At 34.9% G+C, this 26,607-nt stretch overlaps 1 protein-coding gene and 1 long non-coding RNA gene across 5 annotated transcripts in view; one reads left to right on the top strand and one right to left on the bottom strand.

Annotated features, from left to right (window-relative positions):
- INVS (inversin) overlaps nucleotides 1–26,607 on the top strand; it is an 82,731-nt gene that overhangs the window by 13,476 nt on the left and 42,648 nt on the right. For 2 of the 4 annotated variants that reach the window (XM_052704136.1, XM_052704137.1), the window contains exons 4-5: nucleotides 19,214–19,387; nucleotides 21,836–22,003. In XM_052704136.1, coding sequence (XP_052560096.1) covers nucleotides 19,214–19,387; nucleotides 21,836–22,003 — 342 coding nt within the window. Of the gene's footprint in view, nucleotides 1–10,409; nucleotides 10,504–10,608; nucleotides 10,817–19,213; nucleotides 19,388–21,835; nucleotides 22,004–24,748; nucleotides 24,891–26,607 lie in introns of those variants that run through there. The other 2 variants (XM_052704138.1, XM_052704139.1) reach the window with 2 other exon arrangements.
- On the bottom strand, nucleotides 14,248–24,773 carry LOC128091175 (uncharacterized). The gene is made up of 3 exons (XR_008211285.1): nucleotides 24,663–24,773; nucleotides 17,343–17,483; nucleotides 14,248–14,565 (listed from the first exon to the last, which is right to left on the bottom strand). It is a non-coding gene; the product is annotated as an uncharacterized LOC128091175 (long non-coding RNA).

Raw genomic sequence — 26,607 nt, 5'->3', positions numbered from 1 at the left:
AAGTAGTTTCAGATGACATCTGTGACTTCGTAAATATGTATGTAATTTAATGAGAATTGAAACAGCAACTAATTGCAACAGAAGTAAAATCATTAACATGATTTGCCAGTAATTTAATAGTGAGCAATTGTATTAATGTGTAGGTGTAGTATTTTTCTTTTATGAAATAAACTTGCTGTGGAGAAAGATATGAGTACTGAGATTTGCAGTTTACTGAGATACTTGTTTTCACTTGTGTTTTCTTCTAGTCTTAAATGACATCTTACATGAATACCCACATGTGATATTTCTGAACAGAAATGTTTCTACGTATCCAAATTGCCTGTATGTGATTTTTTTAAAATTTATCATTTATTCATGAAAAAAAAAAAAAAAAAAAAAGGAAAAACTAACAAACAACAGGCCTGCCTCCTTCTGATTTTCTCAGAGAGGAAGCTCACTTATTACCAATCTATTTACTCTGGGGAAGTAACTATCTCTGTGAATTCCCTAAGCACAGCATTTTGTGTTAACAAGGATAAAAGAAAAAAAGTCAATAGTTTTTTTGTTGGATGCTAATGGTATGTGCTTAAAGTAATCTATCAGGTTGCTTAACTATCAGGAGGTTGGTTTTGGGAGGATTCATATTGTCCTGGTGGGAAAATACGCCTTTTATTGTCTAAAAGCACTAAATATTCTATCAGTTAATTAAGTTCTTTGCTGACACAGTTAATGTGAGAAATAATTTTGTCCAGGATGCAGTTAGAGCTCATGTGTAAAATGTATGTTGTATATATATGCTGTGTATATTTTAAGAATTTTTCATTTTAATTTTTCTTAAACTAGAGAAAGTGAGTTGATCAGTAACCATACAGGTAAAGAAATAATGTTATTTCGCCTTTCTTCACCAAGTGGAAGATGTTTTTTTAAAAGCTCCCGAATAAAGCTTGGCTGGGAGTATGCTTACGCCTTTTGTCCTCACTACCTTCTTCAGACTGTGTTCCTTGGAGCTGTAATATGCTCCTCTGTAACGTGTAGTATAGATCCTTTTAAATCATTTATAAGGGGTTATTTGCACTGAATAGAAGAACGTGTGCACTTCTACTATTTTTTCCCAATCTATATCATGTATATAAATATATAATCATGGTGTCTTTCAGAGATTATTGTGGTCAGTTCATGTTCTTTTTATCCTAGACAGGTAACTTTTTCTAAAATTCCCTCTTAAGAGAAGCCTCATAGTGAGTACATACTAATTCTCTGCATATAGTTTCATATTGTGTGCATGAGATTTGCAATCATTCTTCCATATTTTCATACAAACGTGCAATTTGACTAAGTGTTATAACATGCATGTGTGAAACATGCATGTGGCCAACCAGCCAGAATAGGTGATTTTATTTTTTTTCACCTGCATGACTATAGTTTCCTTTGTGTTTAAGTAAGCCACAGAAAATAACTGTGTTTACTTTCCCAAACAAAGGATTCGTTTTTGTGAATGCATGGTGAAGATGCTTAGTGACAGAATGCAATATTTCTTGCATGTGTCACATTACAGATAAGCTAATCTAGATACTGTTTATCAGCAAAAGGGTTAGTCCTGCCCCTCCCCTTCCTCCACCTACTTTTCACAACTGCAGAACTGCTGTCTGTTCAGTGAGTCAAAAAATGAGCTCTACAAAATAATGATTTGTTTTCTGCCTGTTGAGGGGAAGATCCCATGCTTCTGTATGCTTTCACTATTAGCTGTGCTGATACTACTATTAATTTGTGCTGTAAGTTAGGTAATTGAAATGATTAAAAATAACTACAGGAAAAGTTTGGGAAAAACAAACTAACCACTCTTTGTTACAGAGGTCTGATTTACAATATGTGGGGGGGGCCTTCTGAGTCACTTGAGGTAAAAACTAGAGAGCAGCTTAATTGAAACCTAATGATGCCCATTTTCTTGTGGATTCTTCAGCTTTCTGTAAAAGCTGAATAACAGTTTTGATGATGTGGAGACCTTTATTTGGCCATTACTTTGAGAGACTAATATACAGTTTTTATACATTCAGACAGTACGTTTTCAGCTTACACACTTTGTCATGCTTTCATAACAATACAAGGGCATACATGTTGATTACTCATTAAGTGCTAAGCCTCTAGTCATTTGGTATCTAGTAGTTAACTGTCTCTACTGTCAAACTGTGGGTTAAAATCCAGCCAGTGCTCTTGTCAGCACAGCATAAAACTTCAGAAATACTGTTTTCACAAGTCTGATTTCACTCACACAGCAAATACTAAGACATCTGAGTCTGCTTTCTTACTGGCTTTATGTTAGTGTAAAATCACAGTTTAGGAAAAGGTTATGTGAAATTTGCATCCTAGATCAGGCTTTTTAACTTCAAGATCTAGATTAGAATTTCAGGATAGCTAAAGATCAGACACTGTTTCTGTGTAGGCTGCACTGATAAATATGTCATGATTGTCTATAGGCTCTGGCAGTAAAGCTGACTTAAAAATTATTTTAGTAACTGTTGGTTGCTGAACTTAGTGGTTCTAATAAATTATTTTTGAAAATACTGCTTACAATTTGTGACTACTTCCCTGAATGTATCTGCTTTCCAACAGTCATTTTATGCATCAGAGGAATCACCACATGCCTGAATAACAATAGCAAAAAAGTGGTATCTGTCGTTGACTTTGGATAGGTTTGTATAGTGATAGAGAAGAAATAAAGCTGTCTGAGGCACTAACATGTATTACACTTCAACTATCTGGTAGATTTGCTCAATAGTCTGCTATAGACAAGAATGTGTCTATCTGCTGCCATTTGTAGTAGCAGTATACTAGTTTTCTTCATGTAGAATAGTAGAAGCAAGACCTGAAGGGGGATAGGAAAGGTTTAAATAGAGGATGTGCAGTAGGGGCACTTGTGGAGTGTTTAGTTAAATACTACATGGTAGAGTATATTTGAAAACTGTAATGCTTTTCATTCAAATGTAGACGTGCACATTAAGTGTTGATCTCCATTGCCTGGGGCACTTAGAATTTTTGAAAGCTGAGGTATCAGACTGCTAGCCTTTACTGTAGCATTCCTATTTTGAAGGATTTTGTTCTAGTTGTAAGGGTTACAAACCTGATTTAAAAATAGAACAAAAAATAAGTGCATCTATGATTTTTGTGAAGATGAAAAGATTAACTCTTGTGAGATGTATGGGATGTTCAGATATGATTCTATTCTCAGGGAAGCAAATGCTGTGGAACACAGTTTGAAGGTCATCATGATATAAGATTTCTGTTTCTTACCTATAATGATGGAAAAGATTCGTGCTTACAAAAAAAACAAAAACAAAAAAAACAATGATTAACAAAATACCATAAATAAGTCGTACAGGAGAGAACTCTGTAATACTCCAAGAAGAGACAACACACTGGGCAAATATATCCAATATGCATTTACAGATTTTGCTGGTATGATCAGAAAACAAGAATATTATTTTTCCTTCATTGCTTGGCGCCAGGGTTGTTAGCCATCATAGCTAAAGATTTAAAAATAAAAATAAAAATGTGAGACTTAAAATAAAAAAGACCAAGTGAGCAATATTTCTAGTGAAGTAGACAGAATCAAATTGGAAGAATGGTATTTGTTCCTTTGCTCTGTAAACAAGTTGTGCGTTAAAAAGAATTGGAGTTTGTGAAGTAGTTCAGCGCATGTAACTGTGATAAGTCGGAGGTTGCTAATATAGACAATAAGGGAATTTTTTGTTTAGGAAATCCAAAATAGCTCCCGAGAGTACAGTGGACTCCCTCCCTATTGCTAGTGTGTGAGTTTTATTCTGTTGTCCTTAGTGTGGAGAGTTCAGCTGCATTTGCCACTAGAGGTCTCTTTCAGCCCAGATAGTTTTGTGGCAATTGAATTTTATAAATTCTGAACTAACCTAGCTTTAGAAAAGAAAAAATAAACTTGAAGGGTTTTAAAAGCTGAAAATAAAAATATATCTAAGCAGTGTTTTACTAAGATGTTAGAAAATCCAAATAGTTATCTTTTCAGGGATTTATTTGAGAAGTATAATAATAACTTAACTTTATTCCTAGAAATGGTATGTACAGTTTCAAATTTTCAGTATTTTTACCAGTTTATGTGTATTTGAGACCCAATTTACCTAAATGTCCTTTATGTTCATTTTTTAGGGCAATGTTAATGTTAAGGGTTCTGTTTGCCAATTGTTCATTTTAATATCTGTATTTTATGATATTACTTATGTGATATTACTTATATGGTATTACTTATTACACTAATAATGATACATGTGAAATGCACATCTTCAAAGAGTTTAATCATCCATATATAATTGCATCAATTAATAAATACATGTTTACCACCAAGTATATTTTATAAACCTGAGAAGTTACAATGGTCTGAGGATAAATAATACATTAATTTATTTATTAGTATTGAATACATCTTTATAGTATTTAGATCTTAAAAAATAGTGTTATGCTGCCCTTGTGCTTAGTTTTCTAGGCATCGAGGCAGCGTAGATGTTGCACAGCAACATTTTTTTCAGTTAAACTGTAGATTTTTCATAATTAGAATAGCAGATACTCACATCTTCTATCTGCTTAAACCAAAGAAGCTTTTATTTCATTTAAATCTTAATGTCATTTTATTGAATGTTATTTTATTGTTAGTAAGTAACTTCAGAAGTGTAAAAGTACATTACTGGAAAACACATTCTTTTTGCCAGAGTTGATAAATAATCTGATTAATTATAGTAGGACAGTGCTAATTGGTTTTTAACCATTTCAAGAACTTGTGTATTTTTACTCACATTAATCCTGTATTTGCATGATCTTAACAACATTCCCAGGGTTATGGGGGCTTGGAATTTTCCATATATATTATTTTCATGTTCTTTTTCTGTCATGTGTTGTGTTAAACAGTGTCAGTTCAGGGACTGTGCCTCTGATCACTGTTACTGCTCATGGAGTTTGCCATGGAGCAATGTGGCTTGTGAAAGCAGGTGTATGTTGTCCTAGAAATATAAATGATTTTTCTTAAGAATCAATTCAAGAAGATTTGTAATGATGAATTGAAACATGTATTTCTGGCTTGTATCACCCTGCTGGAGAGGAAAAGAAAAAAGTGAAGGAAAATTGTGTACGTATCAGTTGAAATGGTAACTGTAACATCTCTGTCCAGTAGTTTGGGATTCCTTTTTTAATGATGTGAGTCCCTGTCTGCTAAGTATGTTTCCCACCTCAAGTTGGAGTTTCCAGGGTTAATTTTTGCAGAGTTTCTCTGTGAGTTTGTGAAGAGTTCTATACAAAGGGAATCAGTACAACCTAGTGGAGAGCAGAGTCATGAGCATTTGCATCTGTGGAATGTTTTTATTGACAAACGGTAGTCTGCTATTGACATTTGTGTCCCTTGATGATACTTCTATCCTAGCTTATCTTTGCTGGTCAAATGCCTTAATTGTTCTGGCCTTTAATTCAGTCAAAGTTGGAGCATCAGTGGAAGAGAAAAGGGAAGGAACAGGTCTAACAGAGCATCAAGCTTGAGCTGTGAAGCTGCTGGCAACGATCAACCTGTCATAATGTTATGATTTGTTCATTTTTATACCATTTATTAGCCTTTACTTGTTGTGCCATTTGGCCTCCAGGGCAGATAAAGTGCTGTCTAATTTGGTAGGTTTGCTTCTGTCAGAGTGGCCTCGACAGAGAAGGTGTTAGCTGTAGTGACAAATAATCAATAGCTGTCGTTGTCATGAGGAACGTGAGTAGCTGGGCCTTTCATCTGGAGGATTAGAGGTCTAATTGGATTGAGAATAGGGAGGGTGGGCTGTTGGGTAACCCTGTCAGCTATGTTAAGCTGTCAAATGTCAGCCTTGCTGAAAGGAAGAAGGGATGGTTAGCTTTCAGAAACAAGGAAGAAGACATATGAAAGCTTTTTAAAAAGTAATAGATAGAAAAGTAGAATAGGCTAATGTACGCTTTAACCCCCTCATGCTTAATTATATGTCTCTCCAGTTAATGAGGATGCATAGCATATGCATTTTCTCTTTTTCATGAAGATGTGTAGAATTCGTGTGAGACAGATTTGGCAGCCTAGTACCAAGACAGACTGGTTTTGTATCTTGCAAAAAACCAAGCTCAGGTGGGAAATAGAAACGCAAAAGATTATGACATAGAGAAGAAAAATAACCACCAATGGGAGAAATCACTTAGCAGAAGCTAAGAACAAACTATTAATTTTTTGTTGTAAAGATTTGGCAGTCTAATAGGGCCTCTTTTTTTTTTTTTTTTTCTTTTTTGAGATAAAATCAGTTGTTTCAGTGCTGCTGTATGTGGAATTAGGACTATTATCAAGTACTGATGTGTGCTGTCAATTGAATTTCATCTGTTGTTGCTTTTATCCCTTGCTCTCTGCTTGCTTTTTTGGAGAAAGATTTGTGTTCTTCTGAAGATAAATCCAATAAAAGCACGACTATGCTAGTAAAACTTGATTTTTTTGTATTAATGTCTCAGAAGGTATACAGAACTAGTATTTACCAGAAAAAAATAATTGGGCTAGATTTTAGAAGAGGATTTTGTTTATAAAATTACTAAAATAATGCTTGCTTTCTTCCTAATATTCTTGTGTTGCTCTATTCAAATCAAGTCTTAATTGGAACAACATCGCTATCTTCTTTTCTCTGTGTAACTTCTTCACTGGCTTTTCTGCAGTACTTGGCTAAAGCCACCCTTTATATAGCAGCCATCTCTTTCAAGGAGCTAGCATCCTTAACTACTGATGACCTTAAAATAGTGAAGTTTTATTCATTATGTGAAAACTGTGTCGTAATTCAGTATTTTACTTATCTTACTTTTTAGAGCTTTATCCAATATTTGTTACTGAAATCCTTGCCCTTCTGAGTATTTTATTTTTTTTTATGGACAAGCGTATTACCATGACAGTGATTTGCTGCATCCCCATTTTATCCCCTTCTTTATCAAACTAGAACATCACCTTCAGCGTTGCTTACTTTCTCTTCTCCTTCAGTGATGTCACTGCTATTTTCATTAACCTGATTAACTTACTTTCATTGTACAAATTCATCTCCCTCATTTTCTAGCACAATATAATTTCACCACTCTGCATCTCTGCTGTGTTTCTTGCACTGCTAATCTGTCTTGATTTGCTTTTATATCTACTTTTACCATCTTTCCCGTGCTTGAAGTAAGCTTTCACAATCCAGTCTGCCTGAGAGGTTTTTTTGTCAGGTCCCAAACATGTATTATCATACTAGTGCTTCAGTTGAGCAGTCTTGATCTCAAGCATTTCAGATTTCATTTAAAAAATAATAAGGAAAGAAAAAACTTTCCAAGTAGGATGATTTTCTAAATTTTGAAGTCATGGATTAAGTATGAATCATGATGGTGGAACATAGAGAAGTTCTTCTTGTGTTAAAGCCCCAGCAAAAAGAAACTAATTCTGTATAGCATATGGAACGATATCTTAAATATCTATACAGCCAGCTGGTAGTATTACTTTATTTTCATTTATTAAATTCACTTTCGTACTTCTGTGAGTAAAATTTAGAAGAGCATCTGTGCTGACAGCTTCCATGTTATTGTCTGATCTTTTCTAGCTCCACTTCCATAGCAATAATTTTTCAGGCTGACATAGTAGTGAATAAATAAGACAATAACGGGATTCTGTTGAAAAAAAAGAAAAAAAAAGAAAAAAGAAAAAAAAAAAAGACTCAGATTTTGTGATTTTGTTTGGAAGGCAGAGTAGAGTTGAACAGCTTATAGGCATGTTTTAGGACAGTTGGACCTATCCAAGCAAGTACTTTGTTCAGGCAGGAGCAGAGGTTGTTTTTGACAGAATGTTCTTCCATGTTGCTGGTTGTTTGGCTGCTTTAAGTTGACTTAGTCATCTTGTTTTTCAAGTGCTAGATTAGTTTTACATGCTTTTACCAATAATAACTCTCTCGTTTTATTTTCTTCAAATAACAGGTGAAAATTTCTTTAGCATTTGAACTTGCATAAATAATGATTGCATCTTAAAAATGTGCTTCTTACTAAGCATAGCACTGTACTTGGCGTCTTGTGAGTTTATCTGAATAGATTTCATTCTGTTTCACTTACTGTTGTTCCTTTAGCAAGTGTAGCATTGGCATCCCTCAGTGCACAAGAGATCTGCCCAGCTCTTCTCCCAGGACATTGATGTCTGCTGCCAAGTCTCTATCTTACAAAATAGATTTACAGGCAAAGGCATCTCCCTGTTTGAGTGTCCTTTCTAAAACATCATTCTCACATTAATTATCCCTCCACAGCTGACCTCACGACTGATCTTTAATGGTTACAAGAAGAAATATTGTTGTTAGGACTGAGAAACCACTTACTTGTTTGTGTCCAGATTTGTCACTGACAAATCAAAGCTGGACTATCTCTAATATTAGCTCATCAGTTTGGCTTAGTTTCGTTTTGTGAGCTGGTTGGTGATTTCTTTCTGAATGAGGTGACTTTTTTTTCAGGCTTTCTGAGTAAAAAGTAAAGGTATTTGTTTCCACTGATTATTAATTTCATTTTAAATGTAAATGTATTTGTTTTATGTGAAATACTTGCACATATGCTTCAATATACATAGTACCAGGAGCAGATCATTTTGAAGCGTGACACCTTTCTGCTGAATTCTCCAGGAATCTTTTATCAGGTGACTGACACATCCTTAATCTGATGCTCAGACTTGTCAATTGAATCAATAGTATGCTAGATAGGCTGGCTTCAGAACGAAAGGCTGTTGCAATAGAAGGTATTTGAAATATAAATTCAGATCTTATGACCAGCCACAAACTCCAGGAGCACTTGTTTTTCACTTGTTTCTCTTTTTTTTTTTTTGTCTCTAAACAGTAGGTTAAATTTTTGATGAAAGAGAGTTAGATGAGTCACTCTCAGGACAAAATGGCATGGGTAAACCACATAAGAAAATTCTGTAGTTTCTCAAAAATCAATAGCATTTCATAAAATATAAATTCAATTTATCTATTCAAATTGTCTTTTTGGTTTCTTTGTAGATCTACTTCAAACACTTAGATTTTTATTAATGAAGAATGTAACCCATTTTTACTAGAGGAATTATTGCTATTTGAAATATACAGTGTTTTATGTTATTATTAACAAATACATAGTATATATGTGTATATGTATATATAGTATGTATATATAGTCTTCTGATAGAAATATTTAAATATAGATCTAGATATGCATAGAACATAGTATTTTTCATGTTCCACAACCATGGTGCAGATTTAAGAACATTTCAAATAAAACTAAGTTTGACCTATTGTTTTATCTGCCTGCACTTTGAGCAGAGAGGAATAAATGCAGTATTTTCGTGAGCGTTAAGATGAGGTCTGAATAGCTTACTAAGGCTTTAGTTTATTTCCCAGTACTGTGAGGAGATTTGGACTTTTTTTTATTCTCACACTTCCCTGTAGTATATCTAGGCGCTGTGAAATATCATGATGTGTTTATTTATAATCTCAATAATTATTTCAATAAGGGATAAGCTTACGCTGTTGAAGGTTATTTACTGTATGAATCTTCAACTTCTGTAATAATCCGGGAAATTTCACTGCATATGGAGACCCTTTCTTATAAGAGAGAATTTGGTATGGAGTTTTTTAATTATTTCACATAACAGCTTGTTAAAGAACTTAAAGATATTTGATAGAGTTTTGTCCTCTTAAAGTATGTGCTTATACAGGTTTTTTGTATAGGCATCCATTGTCTAGAGAAAATGCTTTCAAAGAACCGTCCTAACTTGTCTTGTATCTCTAGGAGAAGAACTGGCAGTTCAGGGGACATTCGGTAATATACAACTAAATAATCAGTAACAGACATTTGCAAAACATCAGTAGTTATACAGAATATACAAGTAATTACTGGAAATGGCAAGAATGTTACAAATAAGGATATCAGTCAAAACTTTACTGGGATTGGAAGAGAATGTGAATGTAGGAAAAAGCAGTTTTGAAAGGGGAGACTACTTTATCGCAGGGATGTATTGGCCTTTTAAAACTACTCCTACTTCAATACAGTTTAACTTAAAGCCATTAAGATGAAGAAAGTGAATGTAACAAATATTTTCCAGTACTCCTTTTTTGGAGAAGGAGATCAGTGCTAACATATCTTTCAGTCACTGTACAATTTTTTTTTCTTTTTTGTAAACTTGGTTGCAGAATATTCTCAAAGAAGTGGGTAGTGATGCTGTAAATATGGATGATGTGTGTTGGGTTTTCTCATCTTTTGGGTATTTGTGCTGAATGTCTTCAAAAGATTGCTATGGGAAAACAAGTCAGTAACAGTAGAACTGTGACCAACTGGAAATTAGAATGCTTCTTGCATTTTCGTACTTGACGTATTTTTTAAATGAAAATGACTGATTTCTATAGGCAGACTATAAAATTCAAGAGCTGAAGAGCTGAAAACATTACACAGATAAAGCAAGTACAGGCCATGGAGAAATGAGTTCAAGGACTATAAGATGTAAGCATCTATTTTCTTTTAACTTATTCTGAGAAACAGTTTTATCTTAGTTTTTACAACACTGCTCAGTTTTTGTCTCTATTGTATTCTTTGACTGTATGCCAGTTTATAGTTCTGTCCATCCCTATGGAAACCAAAATACTGAAGCCAATCTTGCAAGAGGCTTTAGGAAGAAGTACTCAAAGTTCAGACACTGCCTTGCTTTCAGTCAAAACATCTGATACAACTGGTCTCAAGTCCTACTGGTGCTGTTGGCAGATGTATTGCCTGAAATGCTTTGCCAGATGGATGGACATGATCAACTTGGAAAGTGGTAAATAAGGTTTTCAGCTATTCGGAATGTTTTTTCTTGTGAAACTAGGATGCTGCTAACAAAGTTACTAAAAGATACTTTGTGAGATTAAGCCTATTGTCAAAATCGGTAGTGTTTTTGCAGTAGTTTACTTGAAAGAATTATTTCACATTATTTCACAACCACATTGCTGGTGGTTTGCTGCACGGAAGACATCACAGCATCCTTGCCTTTTCAGATATCCATACTTTAAATTTAAAAAATCCTTTAAATTATTCAACCTCTCGGTGCTTTTTCAATAGGGATATAATTTTGTACCTTCCATGTTTTAATGAAGAATGATTAGTCCAGATATTAAGAACTATTGCTAAATTAGATAAAATAGCATAAGGCCACAACGGTGCACAGAGCTGGAACACTTCTGTGAAGAAATGCTGAGAGAGCTGGCCTTGCTCAGCCTGGAGAAGGCTCTGGGGAGACCTCGTTGTGGTCTTCCAGTACCTAAAGGAACCTACAAGTTGAGGAGAGACTCTTCATCACACGTGTAGTGATAAGACAATAGGTAATGATTTTAAACTAAAAGAGAAGTGGATTCTCCATCCTTGAAGACGTTCACGGCTGGGTTGGATGGGGCTTTGGGCAACCTGGACTAAAAGGAGGTGTTCCAGCTTATGGTAGGGGAGGGGCTTTAATTAGATGTCATTTAAAAGTCCCTTCCAACTCAAACCAGTCTATGATTCTATGTTCCCAGTTCTTTCCTTATTCATAGCTTATATATTGAAGTCATATTTATTGTTGAAGACATGAAGCAAAAAAAAAAATCATTAGGAGCTTGTCTGTGATTCTAATTTTGTGTGTTCTTGATACATAGCAATTAAAATTTATATCAAAATGTATTCACATTTTAACATACTAAGAATGCATAAAGAGTCATAAGCTTTTTTGCTCAATTAACAATATTATGTGTTAAACTTACATGGCAGCATAGTGTGTCATCACTGGAGAGACAGCCTGCCACTTTGATGGTGACTTTACTCACTTAACTAGAAATTGAGATTCTAAGTAGCTATATTGATTGCACTCTTCCCCTGAACTGTTCAAAAATTAAAATGAGCAGTAGTATTCGAGAGTGTCAGAATGGTGCAGTCATTTATACAGTGCTAATAGTTACTGTAAGCAGACATTCTTAATTCAGCTTCAGAGTACTAGAAATAAAGAAGTTTCACTATTTCATACACTTTTTTATTTTTTAATTCAAAACACACATTTTCTTAATTTTTAACTCTAAATAATTATTTGAAATTTAATTAACATTTTTACTTGCCAGCCTATATTTTAATAACTTTTATGAAGAATTCTTGTCAGATTTCTGGCAGTTAGCTGATAATATAAGCATATCAAAAGACATCTTTTGATATTTTAATTTCATGTTCTTCTGGAACAATATGCTGCTTATATATATATGTGTATATATAATTAGAAATATAGTCACAGCTAAGTGCTTGGTTTGTTCCCTGAAAAGATATTAAAACTGACAGGTGTTGATGACAAAAAGTCCATCATATGCTCTATGTCATTCTAAGTCATTTTGGGAACAGACTTCTCAAAAGGATGCTAATAGATGAAACAATCTCAAAAGAAAGTGTTAGCTAGAATCTGTATAGCCTCTTTTCTTTCCGAAGACATTAGGGCTCTTGGGTTTTGGAAATCTGTGATGAAGTTGTTATGTGGAGTGAAGCATCCTCTCTTCTGCACTTACTTGCTGGGAAGAAAAAGCAAGTTTAAGTATGCATGTTTGTTTACGTAGTAAGATTTATCTTCTGTAAGACCAAGTAGGTCGAAGACAGCAGTTTCTACCCTGTCTGTGAACATGAGTAAAAGAACTCCAATTGCAGTTTTTGTTTTAAAAGAGGGAGCTCATGTATATCTTCATCCTTTTATGACTTAGCCAGCAATTTAGGAGTTCAAGTTCTTTGACACTCACTGCTTCTTGAAAGCATCTGATAGTGAAGAGCATTTCTCAACTTCAGCTATAGGATCTGTAGTGGTCTGTTGGCAAAGCATGCAAAAGTAGTGCAAATTGGCTGCTATATTGTTTAGATTCTTAAGCTAAAATCTGGAAGGTTTTTGTGTTTTGCCCCATTAAGTATCTGAATGCGTAACACAGTTCACTATTTGTCACCATGTATATATATACTGATTTTAGAGACTTGCATGTCACTACTGAAATTACAGCTTTGTGTTTGACATAACAAAGATTATATCTTAACTCCATTATAAATCCCGATTACTTTTAAGGAGTCCTGGGCTTAAAAAGCTTAATATGTAATCTGACTTTTTATCATCTTTAAATATCAAATAATGTATTTGGGGCAGAAACAGTGGTTTGAGGCTTTTCTTTGAAAAAAGCAGGTAAGTGGCCAGGCATGCTGAATTTCCATGTGTGGTTCCAACTATGGTTCTGTCCCAGGCTGGATCTAAATCAAACAAATTGTGTATGTAAGTGGACATGTAGGCAATAAGCTGTGATGCAATTGTTTTCCTACTCTCAGGCTGTTGTTTTATACTTAGTTATATTGTCTTAATTATGATGTACTAGTTTAAAAAGGAAAATTAAAATGCTAATTATATGCTGCAAAAGTATAATCACTAGCCAAACTGTGACTGGTGCAGTATTAGAAAAGCAGATTTATTATAAGTTTGCAATTAACAGTAATAACTTAGCAGCTTTGTGGTTGTTTGTTTCCAGAAAGAGTAAAAATAAGTGAATTATATTCCTCAGAAGAGGAGTTATTGATTATTAAATAGTTTTTCTTTTTATGAAAGAATATAGAGAAAATAGTAATAAAACATTTTTCATAAGTGTTACTTAATAATGTATTTCTAAAATCAAATTTAGTAAGCTAATACATTATTAAACTACGTATAATTATCAGATATCTTAGATCCCTTCTGTCACAGATGGTCAGTTTGCTGTATCACTATTCCCTCTCTGTTCTCTTGGAATGCACTCCTTTGAAACAATCAGACCTTTGCTTTCCCTGCTTTGTGGTGACTTATTTTTCCACTTGTCTGCAAGGTTCTGTGCGCTCACTGTGTGGGCTTAGTTATGGCCATTTGTTGTGTCAGGAGCTCTTATCAGTAGTTAATGTCTGATGTTAGTAAGTCTCATTTTAACAGCACAGAAACAGCAAGGGACAAAATGAAAAATACTGTTAATCATCTAAACATTCTTCAGGAATCATGGAAGTTTGGGTTTTGGAGTCCTTTGTTTGGGATACTGGCAAGTAATGTCTTATACAGAGAGAAAAGCAACAGAGAAAAGTAGTTTATTTTACCTCGGTAACATGCAAGGATTTGAAGTAAGTTTCTAAGGGATAGTGTAAGATATTCTGTTAACATCAGTGTCTCAAAGCTTGCTGGGGACACAGATGGACTTCTTCAAGTCCAGGCAAGTCCTAGGTAAGGGTTGTGAAATCCTTTGTGTGGGGGACACAGATGGACAAGGCCAGGGGCAACGAGAGAGAGATGAGCTGCAGCTAAATCGCTGTGAAGTGTTCTTTTGTGGGGGCTTACCTCAGGATGATGGCCATCTCAGGGGGTACTCAATGTCTCTTGGTCAAGGCCCATCCTTGTCACATCAGCAGGAGAACAAGAAGGATAAAAGAGGAACCGAAAACCATGAGAACGGGTTTTCTGGCAACAGATTCCTCATGAAGAAGAACAGAGGATTTCTGACAACAGATTCCTCACAAAGTGATGCCTGCATGCTGAAGTAGAAGAAGAGGTGTCTGACATCAGATTCCACACACTACGGAATTCCTGCATGCTGACAGACTCTCCTGGGCCTGTTGCCTGAGCACTGCTGCTGCCTCCCGGCCTGGCTCTGCAACTGCCTCCTGCTACCTGCTTGCTGCCCAAGGCTGCCATGCTGCTGCTTCCCCCCTGCTGCTTGTGCCTCCTACCTTCAAACATTGTGAAACAGGACCGCTGCTGGATCCTGGTGCTGACTATCCCTGCTTTATGCAATTCTTGCTTCTTTCCTATCTTTTCTATTGCCCTCCTTCCCTTCCCCATCTCCCTGATTAGGATTTGTAATAAACTGGTTGGACCAACATATGAACCGTTGTTTCTTAATCTCACGCTGGGTATACAGATACTAAAAGAACTTCATCTCCCTCCTATAAATTGGAGCGAGACAGATAGATATGTAAATGTAAATAGAAACAGTGTAAGATGTACACTACTTTATTGAACATTCTTCGAGACTAACCTGACATTTTGCTAACTGATTTTCTAGAGGTAAATTCAACAGATAGCCTTTGTTAGGCCTGTAGAAAAGCATTAAGTGTTGTGTGAGGTGGAAAATTGCAGTTAAATGGAAAATTAGGACACTAAAAGTATGGTAAATAATTGGATAATAAGCTGAAAGCAAGTACTGTTGAAATATGCTCTATGAGATAGGAAGGAATATATTAGAATTCCTCAACAGATGCACTTGAATCTAGTATTAGTCAATATTTTTAATTAAGAAACTTGGCATCACAAGTAGTACTTTTTTGAAGGACAAGATAAGGCATTATTATCAGTTGAAGACAGGATTTGCGTGTTCAGAATACTAGAAGTAGGAGAGAATACTAAAATAGAAGAAATAGGAGAATACCAAAATAGGCTGAAGATGTGATGGTCCATAATGCAGTTTCACGTGCACGGAAACAGAACAATTTATTCTGTACATTGGGAATATTTAATTTTGAAATGACTGCAAAAGGATGTCAGTGTGCTAATGGATTGATTGGCGAGGTGAATGTACTTTTAGGTTTGTCTAACAAGATACTTGCATTAGCAATAGAGAAGTATTTTTGCCATTCAGTAGGCTACGCAGTGAGACCTATGTAATCTTTTCTTGTGCTCAAAAGAGTTCAAACTAGAATGTATGCAGAGAACTAGCAATGGTTTGAGGGAAACATAGGGCTTAGCCTTTATTACTGAGATGAAAAGGCTAATGCTTGTGTTTAGGTTTTAAAACCTATGCTATACTTTCATAGGTAGAAAGATTGAAGCGGAAGGGGAGAAGAACTCTTAATGAAGATGAGACTGAGAAAAATGTGGATAAAGCAACATGTTAATTTCAATTAAATATCTAGGAATGTATTGAAATGTATCCATTCACGACTCTATATCTTTCCACTATTGTTTGATATCATAATGTAGGAAACAAAAATGTCTGTTACATTCTTTTTAATTTTGAGTATTGAAATATTTTCACAGCTATATTTTTATGGTAGTGTTCTGTATGTTAGATTGCTTGGCCTATTGTGCCATTGGAATGCCAGGTACTAGAGATGGATAATGCTATTTAAATCTTCTCAATAGTAATAAAAACATAATGATTGTTCTAAGTGTTGCCATGCTACTGAGCTGCTTTGAACTAAGGGCCAGAAGGAACCTGTGTTTGCTTGTGTGTTTTGGGGACTGAAACCTGGACCAGAAGGGCCTCAGATATTAGTGTGGCTTCATGTTACTGGGATTCTTTTCTTTACCTAAGCCTGTGTGCCCATGTTGGGTTCAGTTGTGTATCAGGTATTCCATCAATCCAGTACTTCTCCAGGGAAGAGGAGTATTGCAAAAAAGTATTGTAAAAACTGTATCGTTGTTACATTGTTGTCATCTCTGGTGATGTTTTTTGTGGTTTTCTTTTGGTTTTGTTTTTTTTGTTTTTGTTTCTAATCATAAATTGTTTGGAAGAAACAGAATGTTTCGTGTTTCAGAATGAGGGGATTTACTGCAGATTCATTTCCTAAGGAGGGGTATTTGTTGCTGGCTAAGCATGCAACAGAATAATGTAGTAGTAACTGGTAGAAAAATGGTAACAGCAAAGATAAAATAGAGTACAGGGAAACTAGTAATGAAAATGCATTCCTTAGTTATAACTCTAATAATAAAAATACGTTCCCTTAGTTTTATGTGTCTTTTTAACTTTCAGTCTTCTTAGCTACTCAATTCATTCTGAAGGCACAGTATATTTGTAGATCTTTCAATAAGTATCCATCAACAAAAGAAAATCATGTTTTTTTTTTCTTTCACGTGTGTGCATGGACATTGATTAGGAAATAATGAAAACAAAACAAATGTATTATCCTCTGTGATAGAGAATAGCAGCTATACTTCTTCCAAGTCTAATATTCTCTCAAGTTATTTAATGTTGTCTTTCCTCAGTATAATTGCCAACCACAGCATGATACACTGCATTTTTTTGCTAGTTTTTTTTTTTCTTTTTTAATGAGTTTTACAAATTCTTCTTATATTTACCTGTAAAATATGATGGTAATAATGGAAAGTTTTCTTGTCCCTAACTCATCCTCAAATTTATTACTAATTCATATTGTATGTGTTCTGCATGGATTAGTAGGCTGTGCAAACGTTTTCCTGTTCTGCAGTTGTATGCCAGTGCATGCCTTGGTGCATGGCTGTGTGTTAAAATGATAGAATGCTAACGTTATGCTTCCTGTGATATCGAGCAGGAAAAAGAGAATTAGTCACTCACTACTTGCTGAACTTGCTGTGAATGCTGTTGACTGTCTCTGGCAACAGAAGTTTGCGTTTGCACACAGGTTTGTAGTAGAATTTTTGGCAGATGTAGGGCTTTTAGGGCTTTCACTGAAAAGCAGGGGTCAATGGCGACAAACTGTAGAAGCAGAAAAAGGTTATTTTGGCTGAGCATATTCATGATATGTCTTCCCTGTTTTTTATTTTGAAATAAAATAGCATAACAGGAATAAAATAGTCACATATACTTGTTTTAGGCATACTTGATCAAATCCACTCTGCTCAAATAGAGCTCAACTCTACTGGACAAAGACCAGAACGGTAACGTGTGAAATCTGCCCTTCCACTCTTTAAGGCTGCTGTACCACATTTTGAAAAAAGAAACAGAAATATTTGTATACCCTGGCACTGGATACTGTGGGGATCTCTGGGATTCTTTGGCCCATCTCTACCCTACCATTATGGTGACAAATCAATTCACAATTCTGAGTCTTAGGATATACAGAAGTACTTCCATTCCTTACAATTGCTTCCACTTGTCCACATGGCTACATTTTGTTTCTGTTGTTATTTCCATTGTTGTTTTTTTTTTTTTTTTCCCAAGGGAAACGTAAAGGTACTAAGTTAGCATACAGGATTTGTGAAAGTATTATAACAGACTGGTACATGTTAATTTGCAGTTTGTTCCATAAGCAGAAGAATCCAAAGATATGACTTCTGTTGCTCTGTATGTCACCTGTGTACGTTGTCTATTAAAGCTTGATCAAATACTGCAGCTTATTCCTGAGTGGATGGAATTAGTACTATTAGTAGTATTAATACTATTAGTACTATTTCTCTCCCTTCCTGAACATTCTCTTTTTGTTGTATTTTTGGTTAATTAATATTTTAATTGTTAGTATATGAAACTGACAAAGCCTAGTGTTTTGGGGAACACGGAGAAACAGTTCACTCCTTTCTCTTTAGGTAAGCTGTGGAAAGAATGGAGATGTTTAAAACACACAAGTTTTTCTAACTTCAAATATTTTGCTTTAATGAGTTACTACTCCAGCTCTCTATTGCTGATTCTCCACTGAAACTTAATTGCTGAGAGTAATTTCAGAAAAAAACCCAATGTACTCAGTACTGAAGTGAAAGCATCAAAATATCTTATGTAGCATTTCAGCTTTGTGGGAGATAATCTTCAAGTAAGGGACAGAAGCAAATCAAGGCTCAGTTTGCAACAACTTCTTAATGATTGCATGATTATATTTTTAATTTTTGAAAGGTTTCCTTGATAACTTGAGAAACAGATACAAATTGTTTTTTTGGAGGAGGAATGCACCCTGTTATTAGGTGCAGGAGCATTTCTATATTATTTCTTCTGAAAACATAGTAAGTCCAGAGTGTTAAGTATTTGAAACGAATGTTACAAGGCTTCTTGTACCATCCATTCATCATGCGCACAGTAGATCAAAACTCACATACAGATCTCTGTTTAAAATTGTAAGAAACAGTCTTTTTTTTTTTTTTTTTTTTTACTCATTCAGATGAGCTCATTTTCTCTTTCTAAATCATGTCATGTTATTTTTCTTATTCTCATTTTGAAAATTGTAGTCTTTCTTGTATTTAGTTTTATTCCTAATCTGATATCTGTCTGTCTGCTGAAGCCATATCTAATGGTTTTATTTCAGTTGTAACGTGGTGAGCCAAGTCTTACACTCTACTACAAGAAAATATGAACTTAAATGCTTTGGTTTCCCAAAAATCTTAGAGGTGTTGTTTATTGTGATAGAGGTGTACTGTTGTTGTGAGGCAACAGTAAAATATCAAAAGAGTACTGTCATTTTGCTTTATAAGCTGAAATTTCTCCTAATTTTCCTTTCCCAGGGAAACTATCGCTTCATGAAACTTTTACTGGCTCGTAGGGGGAACTGGATGCAGAAGGATTTAGAGGGTATGACACCGTTACATTTAACTACACGTCACAAAAGCCCCAAATGTTTAGCTTTGCTGCTAAAGCACATGGCACCTGGAGAAGTGGATACCCAGGACAGAAACAAGGTAAAAAATATTACTTATTCTAAGACAGTGTTTGTAGCGGGTTTAGAAATCGAAGTTGCAAAAAACAGTTGTCTGGAAAAAAGTATTTCAGTACTTTAAGAAAATTTTTCTGATTCTTTGAATTAGCAACAATCAGGGATATTATAGTGATCACCATTAACAATATTAACATTTTCCCAATGATAATAATGTAAAATTTAATTGTAGCTAGTTCACTGACACTTGTGTTCAGAGTACTTAGACTAATAGAGGAAAGGAGACTTTGTAAGCATTCATAAAAAAAGCTGTCTTTCTACAATTTGTAAGTGATCTTGGAACTCATGCAAAAAATGTTCCCATCAGGCACTGATCTACCATTTGATTCAAATGTCAGTGCTCCAATCAAGTACTTGTATCACTTCATGATTAACATACCAATTTGGCAAGACTGGCTTTAGAAAGCATCGTCATGCCATCATTTGTATCTCATGTGGTTTGTTTTTATGTTATCAAAAGAAGACTGGGCTTTCTAGCAGTTTCATTATGTAAACTCTGAAATCCTTATCTAATTCTATCATCAGGGAAGCAGAATAAGGCATCTGCAGGCTCCCCTTCCAACAAATGAATCTCCTGTCTTCTCCAGACAATAGAGTTGAAGCAGCCTATGCCCTAGCAATCAGCTGTTTGCCTTCCAGGGTGTTCTAACATGTATCATGGAAACCCTGGCTGTAATTACAGCATTCAGTCTGGAGAGGTCATGCTGATTCCTGACCATGTTAATTAATTAACAAAAGCATCTGGAAACCAGCCAAAACCTCTTAGGGACCTTGCCTTTTGTTCTACAGATTTCCAAAGCAGTATTAAAGCATTGCCAGATTTTCCACAAAACGTAGAGCACTTTTATTCCAGTTCCTGTCATGAGTAGTCAAAGTAGCAAGGATGGAATTCAGGCTCTCTTGGGAACAGAGACCAACAGGTTCAACCCTGGTTGGCACGTAGCTTATTCGTTTCTCTTACTGCAACTGTATGCATCAAGATTCTCAAATTTAATTCATGAAAATGTCAGAGAATAACAGTATTTTACATTTATTTCTGGGTAGGCAACTGGTTGAGAAGTAGATTGTGAGAGAAGCCAGTAAAGGAAAGCTGCTTTGGTTTGTTAGTATTGAAACCTTTTTAGGCCCATATGCATTTGTCAGCTTTAGCTTTGCTTAAGAAATAGCATGTGTTAACTTCTTTCAAACTTCTACTGCTAGAAGTTTTTAATTTCAAAATCTGACAGACTGCAATGGATTGAACATGCTATGGTGCTAGGCTATATGTCACTGTATGTGGTGTAAGTTTTCAAACTACTTCTTTCAGCCCCTCTAGTTATGTCTTAGGATGAGTTCTTTTTAAGTGAGCAACTGAGTAAACAAAAATTTTCAATATCATACTATGTTACCATGGTACGAAAATAACAGCCTGAAGCAACAAACACAAAGAATAGACTCCTTTTGCCTTCTTCCTTTACAGAGGTGTAAAGGCTAGGGTAATAAATTCACACATTATATCTTACTATTCAAGGATGCTAATTTAGACACAAATGTCTTGCAGCAGTTAATCTCTCCAATTTCAAATCAGAGTGCTATGTAATATTTTGCTGACGTGTGAGGGTAAGGAAAAGAGGGGGAAATGAAATCTTTCTGCTTCTTATAACCCTAATGTATTTGGCAATTGGGAGGTATATGTCTGCTCAGTAGATTACATGTTAATATACTAACATTTGCTTCTGTAATGATGAATGTTGATAGCACATGTGAAAAACACTGAGTGTCAGGTATTAGCAATATGAACATGAATTTAGTTGGTGTTTTATTGGACTGCTGATGGTCCATATAGATTAGATTCAGTTGTACTCAACCTGTGGAATTCTGAGTGATAAAGGACAATGTCAAAACCTCTGTTCAAAACTAATCGGACAGAAAGGTGAGGCTGAATGAGGTGGGACTGTTTAGACTGAACAATGCAAGGTTCAGGAGAGCTCTTACAGATGTACATAAATAGCTGGTGGGAGGAAGTAAAGAAAATGGAATGAGACCATGCTAAGTGTCAACTGTCAAATTGAAAGAGGCAATGCAAGCATTCTGATATTCAAGAAATACCGAAGTTGATATTTAAAAGTGGGAAAAGACATGTTTTGTTTTGTTTTTCCATCATGAGGGAGGTTAAAGGTGGAGCAGGTTGTCCAGAGAGGTTGTGAAGACATTCAGAATCTGACAGGACTGTGTTCTGATGAACCTGTTCTAGCTGGCCCTACTTTGAGCAGGAGAGCAGGGCTAGGTTATCTCTAGAGATCCCTTCCAACCTCAGATATTTTTTAACTCTGTGAAAATATAACTAAATCATATTTCAAGTTCTAACAGACTTTGATTTTCATCTTCTTTGTATTCTTTACCATGTTTGTAAAACGTGATTATTGTGTTCCAGCAAACTGCATTGCATTGGAGTGCCTACTACAATAACCCTGAGCACGTGAAACTTCTCATAAAACATGATTCAAATATTGGAATCCCAGATATTGAAGGAAAAATTCCACTTCACTGGGCAGCAAACAATAAGGATCCTAGTGCAATTCACACAGTGAAATGTATTCTGGTAAGAAAATCTATTGTATACCCTTTTGGTATTTATTACTTTTCTGAGATATAAATATTTATTGTTTTCTTGAGATGTTTCTTATGAGTCCACTGAAAAGTTAAATCATTTTCTGATACCTAGAAGTTAGTAAGAAACCATCTCAGATATTTTTGCCATATTGAAGGATGTTTCTTCCATGTTGTATAAATTAGTATCTTTGCTCTAAATCGTGTGTTACCTGTATTCTTCTGATCAGTTTTATGTGTAACTATTCATTTTGAGAGTTTTTAACTTCTCCTACTTAAAAAGAACATAACACATTACACATCTCAATTGCATGGTGAATTCTGTTATGTGTCTTATCATCATTTGGAAGTTTATTTTTTGTTAACTACTGTAATACCAAATTTTGTCTTTTGAGTTAGAATTCTGGGAAATAGTTGATCAGTGATCAGTCAGCTGTTGGTCAGTTCATTTGAGAGACTTTCCAAATATTTTTTCTGTTCATATTTAATAATTCTTCTTTGATACCATATTTTCTTTCTAACTTCACTTCCTTAGTTGACAGCTGTAATGAGTACATTGAAATCATGCCCTTAGCTTGATTTCAACCTTGATTTTTTGTTCCATGTAAATCTCTAAACTTCACTAACCTGAAAAGATGCAGAAGTCTCAGTTTAATTTTCACTCAATATAACAATCTCTCTACACCTCTGCCTTTCAGAGGTTTTTCAGAACAAGGCACATTGGTTGTAGGCTAACTATGACTTCTGTTTGATTACACGGCAAGCTGAGAAGTTACCCCTGGCATGTGAAAATATGCAGATTCTTACCTAAATCACATTGATAATCTTTGCTGATATGCTTTACGATAAAAATAGTTTTTGAAAAATTTCCAGTGTTTTATTAATGTGATTTCTGTATTACTTGTGTTTATTCAAAATATTTGTAATTTCACTCTAAATTGTTACAAACAAGATTAAACCAATTTTAATTTATATCTCCCATCTTATTATGCTGCTACACTAGGAAAATGAGTTTGTTGAAAAGTTGGTATGGATTGCTGGATTAAAATTTAGACTTTCAAACTTTACATGATCAAGAACATGGCGTAGTGGACAACATTGGTGGTAGGTGGGCAGTTGGACTAGTTAATCATTGAGGTCTTTTCCAGCCTTAATGATTCTATGATTCACATAACACAAATGGACCCCAGCCAATTATTGTGAGGACCCAGGCCCACACATAAACACTCACTTGCTTCTCTCCAATATGGCAGGGAGGAAATAGGAGGAAGGTGTACTAGGAAAATTCAAAAATATGTCATTTCCTAAAGGTGCTTTCAAAGTCTCTGTTTAAGTAATCCAGTGTCCTAACAGTGTCACGATTGTTTGGTGCTTTTTTTTTTGTGTTTGTTTTCTCCTCTGACAGCCAAAATGGCACATTCTTGTGTCCCTCTAGTCTTTTCCTATGCATTTCTGTAAGAACCAAATTGTTCATATTGCACTGTTATAACTATGTGTGCTTATTGGTGAGCATAAGATATTACAAGTTAAATGAAAAAGCAGTTTAGCTCCCAGAATATGCTGTGAAAGTTGATGCTAAGGAAACGTTATTACTGGATAATCTGATGATCAGATTTGTTTTTAAGTATAAATACCTTTTCTTTTTGTGTGTGTGTGCTTCTGAATTTAACCCAATAGTAAAATTTTGCCATGTCTTAGAACTTGTTTTTCTTACCTATCTTTTTAGATACCTGCTTGGCAATGTTAAGGCAACAAAACTAAAGCAGAGCTTATCTTGCCCTCCTTTCTTAGTTGCTTTTTATCATATTACCCAGTTCCAAATCTATTGCCCAAGCATTACCTTTGTTTCTCTTACTTCCCCATCCCAAACATCCAGGTTAACTCTGTAGACGTTCTAATTCTTTCTGCATGTTGTTTCTAACACATGCATCCATGCAGATAAAGTTTTTATTATTTTGTGTTTTAACTTACATAATGGCGTTTCTAAATTCACCAGAAGAGTTTTGTAGTGACGATAGTGCGAAAGATCTGTGAGTCTGACAAAGTCACTGTTGCCCTTCAGTTGTGTTGGCCTGTTTATTTTTGGTCATATCCAGCACAGACTTTGTGCTTTCTTGATAGAGTGCTATAAGCTACGTGCTCTTGCTCAGATAGAGGTCAAATATTGATATGTACTACCACTTAATGTGCATTGGAAGCATTTGTTGCTGTTGAACAAGTTATGAAAAATAACACTGCTGTTGTTTCTGTCATGTTATCTTAAACACTGTGGAAGAATTCCACAAAAATGATTTTTCTTTATCATCCTACTTAGAATTGTTCTATGCTGCTGCACAAAACCTTGTCAAAAGTTAAGCTGCTGGTTTTGTTCAGACCACAGTGTGTGATACTGAAAAATATTGTCTTGGTTTTCTGTGCTCTGCCATCTGAATGTGTCCATTTGTTGTCTCCTGTTTTTAAATCCATAAAAGAATGGTCATTCTACCTCATGTTCACACAGTACTTACCTGTTGGGATTGTAAGAATAATAATGAAAAGAGCTCAAGTCAATGCTAAATAAGAAATTTTGGTTTACATTGGTGGCAAAGAAGCACAACTGATTGCATCTAGTATCAGAATCCATGAAATACAGTGAAAATGGAACCACTTACGTTTTACAGAAATTAAACGTGTGAAGTAGAGAGAAATTCTCATCTGGAGGTCCTCTCATGGTCAACTTCCTTTTCCACCTTTCCAGATTCAGCAGTGCTTGGTTACATGAAAAACCTTGGGAAGATTTAAGGAGAAAAGAACAGGATATAGTTCCATTAATATGATGGAAGCAACTGCTTAGTTCTCTGTCTCTGTTTTGTATCTCTTCTCTTTGTTTATTCTTCATGGTAAGAGACATGACATTTATTTATACAACACTTTCCATTGTTGCCTGCAATTCCATTGTTCTAATTGCTACGGAAAAAAATGTGTAGCTTCTGTTTCTTCTGTGTACTGTGCTTAAAATATTAATGATGTATGACAGTTCAGTTATAGCTGGTTCTACAGCAGAAGCACTTACAGTACAAAGAAATTATGCTCTTCAGTGTGGGGAAGAAGTTCCCTACAAAATTTTAGCCAAGTAGCCAAAAATTTGAAAACATGAGTACTTCTAAACTGGAATATAAACAGTGACTTTATCATTAAGAGATTCTGTTTTCTTTTGAAAAAGTGATGCTATGGACCATTGGATATGTTTGTAAAATGTCAGTCACTTTCAGCCAAGAGGATTCATTTATTTGGCCTTTTGCTTTGGAAGGTTCAAAATTAAGCTTTCTAGTTTATGTCAATAAATAACAGGTAAAGAGAATAATAATTCTTATCTCTTGCCCATTTTGTTCAGACAGATTTTCTTCTGGTGCAGGTTAGATCTTGGGCATATCATTTGATTTTAGTGATTCTTAAAAGTGATTCTCAAATATCATTTCTGATTTTCCAGCAGTGGGTTCTACACTCCCTCTGCTGAGCAGTTTAAATAGACAGAAATGAAGCCTAGTGACAGCTTGCTTCTGAGCACTACTAAAGCTAGGGAAGAACATTCCACTGTAGTGACTCAGAAAAATGCAGTTGAATGCTTATTAGAATAAGTGATATTCATGCTTTGATTACTGTGGTTTTTCCATGTAACAACTTCGAGTTTATTTTTAATTAGAAATTCATACTTATCAACTTCTGTGTTTTTAATAGATGATCTGTTATTGTGCTAGCGGCTAGATATAGTAATGAATGACAATATGTTTCAAGTAGCATAATTTTTTTGGTCTAGTAACCATGGCTAATACTACTGATATAAAAATGGCATCCGGTATTCTAGGTGTGTAAGATGGAGAGCACAAATATCAATTAAATATAATATAGAAAATATATGATATTTCACTTCAGAAAATTAAATATTAGGAAGTCTAAGTTGACGTTTTCAAAAAACTAAGATGCAAAGAACCAGGGCACTGCAGATGAAATTCCTTCTGCAGTATTAATGTAGCCAGATGGCACTTAAGAAATATGATTGAATTTATTTTTATCTATTAAATAGAAAATATAGAATGTACAGCCTTGTAGATTAATATTGTGGTAGAAATCATATCCTGACTTTCTGCTGCTTGATTTAATGTTCTCGGTGTTTGGTGTTAGTTTTGTGTAATGCTTACTGCATTTCAAATAATGCAAATACAAGTAATTTTACGATGCAGCTGTGTACCTCATAAAGTCTATAGGAAAAATTTCAATTATTTTAAAGAGAAAGGGATCAGGAACTTACTTTGTTTTGTTAACAAGCTGCTGATCACAATCTCTCCCTCCTTTTCCATATACTATGGAATATAGTGTGGCACATTATTTTCAGGATGATCATTTTTCTTGGTTGTCATGGTTCAAAACCCATTCTACTGTTAGAAGTCATTATAGTGTAAAAATCTCAAGACTCTCTTTCTTTTTTGCACAAGATTTGCACATGACTTCAGTGCACTGTTTTGAGTCATTGGAAATAGAACAGCAGATGTAGACCCTGTAGTTTATTTAAGCTCTTATTTTGACATCTTTCTTCTAGATGTTTGGTGCCATGCATCT

The sequence above is a fragment of the Tympanuchus pallidicinctus genome, unplaced genomic scaffold (assembly GCF_026119805.1).
Source record: "Tympanuchus pallidicinctus isolate F22 unplaced genomic scaffold, pur_lepc_1.0 scaffold5, whole genome shotgun sequence".
NCBI classification, from domain to species: domain Eukaryota; kingdom Metazoa; phylum Chordata; class Aves; order Galliformes; family Phasianidae; genus Tympanuchus; species Tympanuchus pallidicinctus.
Note: the sequence above shows the minus strand (reverse complement) of the source record. Positions and strands in the feature narration are given on the sequence as shown.